Below are 7778 nucleotides of genomic sequence, written 5' to 3' on the forward strand. Positions count from 1 at the left end.
CATGGTTTAAATATCATTTTTGGCCGAACTATCCCTTTAACAACATTATTCAAATATTCAAAATATTTCTCAGTGCTGACCTCTTACTTTTGCCAAAAGCCTCTTCTACAACTATTCCTACCAGCAAAAACACCTCCTGTCAGCTGGTTTTCCTGCAGAAATGTCTGAACAACACATTTGCTCTGCCTCCTGCACTTGTCTGGGTCTCTGAACATGACAGAGGGGTCCAGACACGCGTAACTGTTGCACATCTGAGAGGGCTCTCTTCCTGCATTTTCCTTACGATGTTTGAAAGTCTCTTTTAAAGGGGTCATATAATGGTACATGCACTTTTTCAAGTTGATTGCACTGAAATGTGTGTTGGCAGTGCCTGTACACAACCATCATATAATAATATTAATATTTTTGCTCTTATGTTTTAGTCTATTTTAATGCGACAGTCACCGCGGAAGGGTGTGCTTGTGTAGACGGATGGAGGAGTTTCTAAAGCACTTTAAAAACCACAGCAGAGCGGTACATCTATTTCATTTCGTTTATACACACACTCTCTGAGCTCTCTGTCTGTTGTTTATACTTTTGTATTAGTTATCTGGTTTTTAAATCATAATTATGCAATATGTTGAAATTATGACTTTCAAACATCAGTCAGTGTGCGCTGTGTGTTTCGGAGTGAAGCGCAGCGCTGTGTTTATTTACAGTTGCAATGAGAAGCTCTTATCAACAAAAGAGAAGCTTTAAGGCTCACCGTGGCTCTCCGTCGAAATAAAAACTTGCTGGTTTATGTTTGAAAATGAAGAAATGAACAGTTATAATATTAGTATTGTCGTTTTATATGATTGTACTGTAAAATAAAATTCCTATTCTATTTCTTATTTTATGTTATTTATTTTCGTGCAGCTGTACCTCAAACACTGGCGTATGGTGTGTGTGTGTGTGTGTCAGGTTGTGTCCGCGCTGGGTGAGAGCGAAGCGAGTGTGTGTAGTCGCCGCGCGGCTGTTGGAGTTTGTGTGTGAGGCTGAACAGAAGACACAGAAAAAGAGGAACATTTACAGAGAGAGGATACAGGAACCGCACCAGTGCCCTGTTACCACGGTAACAACAGAAACCACGGAAACAACAGAATCCACGGAGACGTGCACGTTAGCATGCGGCGTGTTTGCGCGGGACGTACGGCGGGCGCTTGGGGGCGTTCGGGTCCTTCTTCCTCCCTGTCTTCCCCACGCCTTTGGGCGCCACGTAGGTCTTCAAGTCCTTGTCGTAGCGAACCTTATCCACTTTAGCTAGGTCTTCAAACATGCTCTTCTCGGCCGCGCTCAGCGCCTGTGGACAGAGCAGCGGTTAAGGATAGCTCAGCGACACACGAGCGCGAGACTAGGGGTGCAACGGTACAGATAGCCCACGGTACGGTCCGTACCTCGGTTTTTGGGCCACGGTCTCGGTTCGGTTTCGGTACATGTTTTGTGCAGAAAGAGACTGCTATTTCATCCCAAAAATATGTTTTATTTTTCTTATGAGCATAAACAGAATGTCACAGTAGGAAGAACATCAATGTGTATGGAATCCCAATGCACCGGTTATCTTTCTGTGTTTCTGTGAAGATGAACGACTTCGAGCCGAATCAGGCCGAACTGGACGTCTGTACCAGCATGTTTATGATCCTTCTATACACAGAGACATTTGCATTGATGGGCGACCATAAAAGCCTCTCATTTTGTGAATAGGAACACATTTGCATTAAGCACCCAGTTTGCACTTGTCTAAAGTAATTGGTTACATTTACAAAATAAGCCTACAATAACAGAAGTAAGCCCTGCTGATGAAATTAAGGTTTAAACACTCAGGCTTCAATTGTTTAACTAGTTTACATGCAGTGAAAGTAGGCTACAATAAACCTACTGCATTTATTACTCTTTTATGAATCAGCAATTAATAAACTACTAATAAACGGCAAACTACTTCTTCACTGCTGATTCCTGGTGGTTTAGAGGAGAATTACTCCTCGACAGGTCGCCCCCTGTCGTTTCACAGAATAACACAATGGTGAGCGCGTCAAGTATAAACGCCTCGTCCGTTTGAAGAGGTGCGCGCGCAGTCAGTGAGTAGGGGGAGGCTGCAGACCTGGAGCCGGCAGATTTACGCCCCTGGCAGTTTTACGCCCCGGCAGTTTTACGACCCTGTTGTTCCTGATGCGTCCAGTAGAGGGGTATACTGCGAAATAACATCATTAAATCGACGCTTAATAACCCGTCCATAGACTTGACAATTTTGTGTTTTTTGTTCATTTAAATATAAACGTTATAGTGTAGATCTGCACGGATTAAATTATCTGTTTAACAAAAAAACAAAGGGGGTAAACGGACATCAAAAGAGATTGAATTAGGGTACACAAATATGCAATATTACATTTTGTCAATATAAAAACATGTAAGGTTCTTTACAACAGACTCAATTATATTATTTGTTTTATAAACCTTTGAGTTTAAAGGTTCTGACATTTTCTTAAAGGAAGAAAAAAAATGAACTTTATATCAGAGGAGAATATTCTAGAATCAGGATTACTTTAAATGGTTCTGTCTTTATGAAGATGAAACTTGCCCAGAAGACAAAGTAATAATACCGTATAATCAAGATTAACATCGTTAGAATTAAAATCTGACAAAAATAGATTCTGTCATTTGTATGTTAAATAATCTGCTAAAGTTATTGTTTTTTAGCAATGATGCAACATTTATTATTTATAAACGATTAGCTCGATAGAGCTAGGGTAGGTAGATATCAATTCATATAATATAATAATGGATGGGTCTATAATGTATTTTGACAGGTTTCTGTTCTATCTGGCTTAAACTTAACTAACCGCGTGTAGGTTTAGCTTCCCCTATCTTCTCTACTCAATTTAAAATTAATTTTAATTTTAATTTTCTTTTGTTGCCTGTCTTCAGCTTGGCCTCTTCTGGTAAGACTCTGTTTACTCCTTGCATTAAAACATACTCCACATGGTGTATAGAGCAATATTACAGTAGATAATGGAAATATGTTAATTTTTTTTACAGTCTATGGTGTGAACACACAAAAGACACATTTATAATAGGTATGTAAATCTCTCTCTCTCTCTCTCTCTAAGTACAGAGTTAAACTGCACACTCACTCAAATACGTTAAAACACATTACAAACTTTCCCCATATGGTTTGAATGTAGATTCTGGTTTGAGTTGTTTCTTATAAATGAGATGATCTAATTATCTCATTTACATCTTAATATACATTTTTTCTTAAAATAGCTTACTGATCTGGACTCAAATGTAGGGTATGTGCACTTAATGTGGGTTTTATCATACTCTGTCTTTACCAAGTTCTCTTTAACTTGGATCTCATAAAGGTGTGTTTGCTTTAGCTACTTAAGGAAACACACACACACACACACACACACACAGGGACAAGGTCAAATTCACCATGGATGTCCTTTTTAACTTTTTTAATGTTTCATTTTTTAATGTTTCATCAGTGAGCAGGAGCAGTTAAAGAAAAAAAAAACAGTTAAAGAAGAGTGGCAAACCATAGGGGAGTCATCATAATTCATAAATGGTGTTAATAAATATTTTTTTGTGAACAACAATATTGTCTATATCTTCTAAATGGCCCATGGAATTTTAGAAAAGGGATAAATTGTGTTTGTCTTCATAAAATGCTGTGTAGGACACTGTTTTGTAGCTGTATGATGACCAATAGAATAGTACAGCAGATATTTAATCGAGGATCCATATTATTACACGGTACTGCATGTCTAATGGGCTAAATATGGTTAATATCTAAATGTGACTTTATATAAATTCACAAAAACATATTTCACTCAGTCTCCTGTATATAAAAACCTATGGTGAATTGGCCTATAACTGCAGTAGGTCATAGCATCACCTGTCATAACACATAGTTGATCCAACTATGTGTATTTTTAATTTTTCAATTCACAAAAACAAATAGTCTTCTGTAGGTTGAGTGAAGAGAGTGAAGCCCAACTGAATATCTACAGAAAATTGAATCCGTGGAGATCTACACTGTAACGTTTATATTTAAATTAACAAAAAACACAAAATTGTCAAGTCTATGGACGGGTTATTAATGTGTAAGCGTCGATTTAATTATGTTATTTCGCAGTATATCCCTCTACTGGACGCATCAGGAACAACAGGGTCCTAAAACTGTCGGGGCGTAAAACTGCCAGGGGCGTAAATCTGCCGGCTCCAGGTCTGCAGCCTCCCCATATAGCAGTCAGTGGAGACTCGCGCTCGTGCGGACGCGTCGAGTATAAACAAGGCTTAAAGCAAAAACTAAAAGGATCAGCGCGAACTCAATGGCAAAACCGAAGTCCCGCGGGACACGAGGGTAGATTGTCCCGTGCAGGGCTGACTAGGGGTGTGACGGTTATTATATAACCGTGAGACCGACGGTTATAGTTGAACACCGTCATTAGAACTCTATAACCGCCAAAACCGTGCTATTAAAATATTTTTTACAAACATTTTTTTATCATAGAGAATGTTTAAATACTAATATCAGCTTACGAGGGAAACGGAGGCGGAGTTAGTGGTGCGTCAGAGGCTGAGTGCTGGAGATGATTCGGGAGAGGTCTGTGCACCTTTACCGAACCGATCAGAGCGAGCGCTGACACGGAGTAAAGCCTTGTTTATACTCGACGCGTCCGCACGAGCGCGAAGGTGCACACGGCAAAATGACGCGTTGGGTGCGCAAGACCCCATTTCGCTTGGCTGTGTGCACAGCTTTTTTTGTAACAGCGCGCGCGGCGCCGCGTCCGAGGATGACCGACTTCAAGCCGAATCTGCCCGAGCATGTATGTCTCACCGCACCGGCACGCATGTTGCGCGTCTAAATTGCAAAGTTCATTTGTTAAGGTTTTGTTTACTGTGTGTGATTCATTTAATGGAAAGCACATTCAATTCTAGTTGTCTTGCTGTTCATTTTAAGAGCGAGTTGTCCTATAACAGACGAACAGTTATTCAACCGAACGTCCTATAACCCCCCACCCCCGGACGACGACGGTTATGTTACGAACCGTCACATTTGACTCACGTCATAACCGTCATCACCAATTCTGAAACCGGCACACCCCTAGGGCTGACCGAACGGTCCGGGATTTTACCGTGTACCGTTGCATCCCTACGCGAGACACACGCGCGGACGCTCACCCTCCATCTCTCGGAGCATCTCTTGGAGAACTCGGAGAAGTTGATCGGCACGTCGGGACTCTTGCGCTTGTGCTCGTCGCGGGACGTCTGCACGAAGTACGCGTACGCTGAGGTCTTTCCCTTGGGCTTGTTCACGTCTCCTTTCACCATGGCTGATCCACTGACAGAAAACACAGCGTTACTGAAAATCAAGCATTAAATGCATAAACACATCAGAAGCATTTGGCGTAGATTGATTAATTTATTTTGGCATCCATCCAATCTGTTAACATAGCATGTTTTGATTTCAAATACTTTAATTGCATTACATTGGATATCAGTCATTAAATACTCAAATACGTTGAATAGTATTAAAAATAAGTTGCAGTGAAATGCATGCACAGATTAGCTCTGGCTTAAAATGCACGAATTTAACTCTTTAAATGTTTTATATTATATGTAGCATGTTGTTTTTAAGCTTGTGAAATGATTGCATTATATCGGATATCAGATATATTTCACAAGTCAAATAATTTTACTTGCTTTTAAAAACAACATGCTAGGCTATACAGGTCCTTCTCAAAAAATTAGCATATTGTGATAAAGTTCATTATTTTCCATAATGTAATGATAAAAATTAAACTTTCATATATTTTAGATTCATTGCACACCAACTGAAATATTTTAGGTCTTTTATTGTTTTAATACTGATGATTTTGGCATACAGCTCATGAAAACCCAAAATTCCTGTCTAAAAAAAATAGCATATTTCATCCGACCAATAAAAGTGTTTTTGATACAAAAAAAAAAAAGTCAACCTTCAAATAATTATGTTCAGTTATGCACTCAATAGTCAATACTTGGTCGGGAATCCTTTTGCAGAAATGACTGCTTCAATGGCATGGAGGCAATCAGCCTGTGGCACTGCTGAGGTGTTATGGAGGCCCAGGATGCTTCGATAGTTCTGTTCTGTGAAAATGAAAATATGAATGTGTGGAAAGTATTAGATAAATGTCAAATGAAACTTAACTCCTGGCTTTTGCGGGATATAAGCTTATTAGGTAGAGTATTTTTGACAAAGATGGAAAGCATATCAAGATTAATCTATCCTGCATATACAATAGCTATTTCAAACAAAGCCATTAAAAAATTAATCAGGTCAACTTTGGTTACATCTGGAGAAAGAAAACCCATTACATCAGAAGGGTAGAGATGACAAAAGACTATAAAGATGGTGGGTTACAAGCCATTGATTTTGATGCTATAAATGGGACCCTAAAAATTAACTGGTTGAAATCCTGTTTAAACCACAATAATTTTTGGTTTCATATTCCCAGAGAATTGTTTAAGAAATTAGGAGGTATAGAATTTTTACTAAATTGTGATTTCACCGTTCAACGTCTGCCGATAAAATTATCCAAATTTCATCAACAGGTTTTGTTATACTGGAAGATTTTTTATAACCATAATTTTACACCACACAATACACCATTATGGAACAATAGATATATTATGGTCAGGAATAAATCACTGTTTGACAAGATTTGGATGGAGAAAGGTATTTGGGCTGTGTCCCATTTAATTGACAGCAATACTGGAATTATATCATATGAGCATTTTTGTGTTAAATATAATTTCAATTGCAATCGGGCCAGTTTTGAATCTATTACTAAAGCCATCCCTAAAGCTGTCGTATGTCAAATTAAAGAAATTCTCTCTTATTCTGTCTCTATAATCCCACATCTTCCAGTACTGTTAGTTGAAGGCCGTGAGTTTAAAGGAAGCCAACTTTCAAATAAAAATGTTAGAATTAAATTCAATCACATTTCTTATCCTTTATTAGTGTATAGAAACTCAATTTCACATTCTTTCTCAAAAGATAGCATTCACAGACTTAGAACTGGGTATTTAAAATTCCCGTTACCCCCCAAAGTTAAAGAAGTACATTTTAAAATTTTAAATGGCATATATCCATCGAGTGAATATTTGCGACATAGATTTGGTTTTGACTCAAATAAATGTTTATTTTGTGATGATATTGAAACCACGGAGCATCTGTTTTTTCACTGTATGTTTGTGGAGGCCTTATGGTCTGATATTTACGACTGGCTCTACCCAAAGATACCTCACCTCGAAGACCTCACTGAAAAGGACATTATTTATGGACGTTTAATGAATAATAACAAAGATAACTTCCTGGTTAATAATATCCTTATGCTGGGGAAATTTTTTGTACACAAATCAAAAAGGTGAAACCAATGTTCTGTGCATTTCATGGTGAATTTGTTTCATTTACAAAAGCCCTCAAAGTGATAAAAAAGAAAAATGCAATTAGTCTTTTATCTGTCATAGAAGAGTATGATTTAACAAAAAAACCTTAGCCCCTACTTTATTTTTATTTTATTTATTTATTTGAAGTTTATTTTATTTCATGCACCTGTGCTGTAATTATTTGTTTGTATTATGTAAAGAATTGTTACTATTGCCTTACTGTTTGTACATGAATAATTGTTCAAAAAAAAAAAAAAAAAAAAAAAAAAAAAAAAAAAGTTCTGTTCTGTTCCTTATGCTGCGTGTCTGCGTGACGCACAGAA

General features: G+C 38.0%; 1 protein-coding gene across 1 annotated transcript; it reads right to left on the reverse strand.

The window, feature by feature from the left end:
* Window positions 1-1125: 1125 nt before the first annotated feature.
* hmgb2b (high mobility group box 2b) lies at window positions 1126-5388 on the reverse strand. Its single transcript, XM_056233308.1, has 2 exons — window positions 5206-5388; window positions 1126-1321 (listed from the first exon to the last, which is right to left on the reverse strand). Exons 1-2 carry the CDS (start codon window positions 5353-5355, stop codon window positions 1142-1144), a joined length of 330 nt encoding a protein of 109 aa, XP_056089283.1. The 5' UTR covers window positions 5356-5388; the 3' UTR covers window positions 1126-1141.
* Window positions 5389-7778: the final 2390 nt, after the last annotated feature.

Source organism: Rhinichthys klamathensis, unplaced genomic scaffold (assembly GCF_029890125.1).
Source record: "Rhinichthys klamathensis goyatoka isolate OS25496 unplaced genomic scaffold, OSU_Roscu_1.1 h1tg000366l_1, whole genome shotgun sequence".
NCBI lineage: Eukaryota > Metazoa > Chordata > Actinopteri > Cypriniformes > Leuciscidae > Rhinichthys > Rhinichthys klamathensis.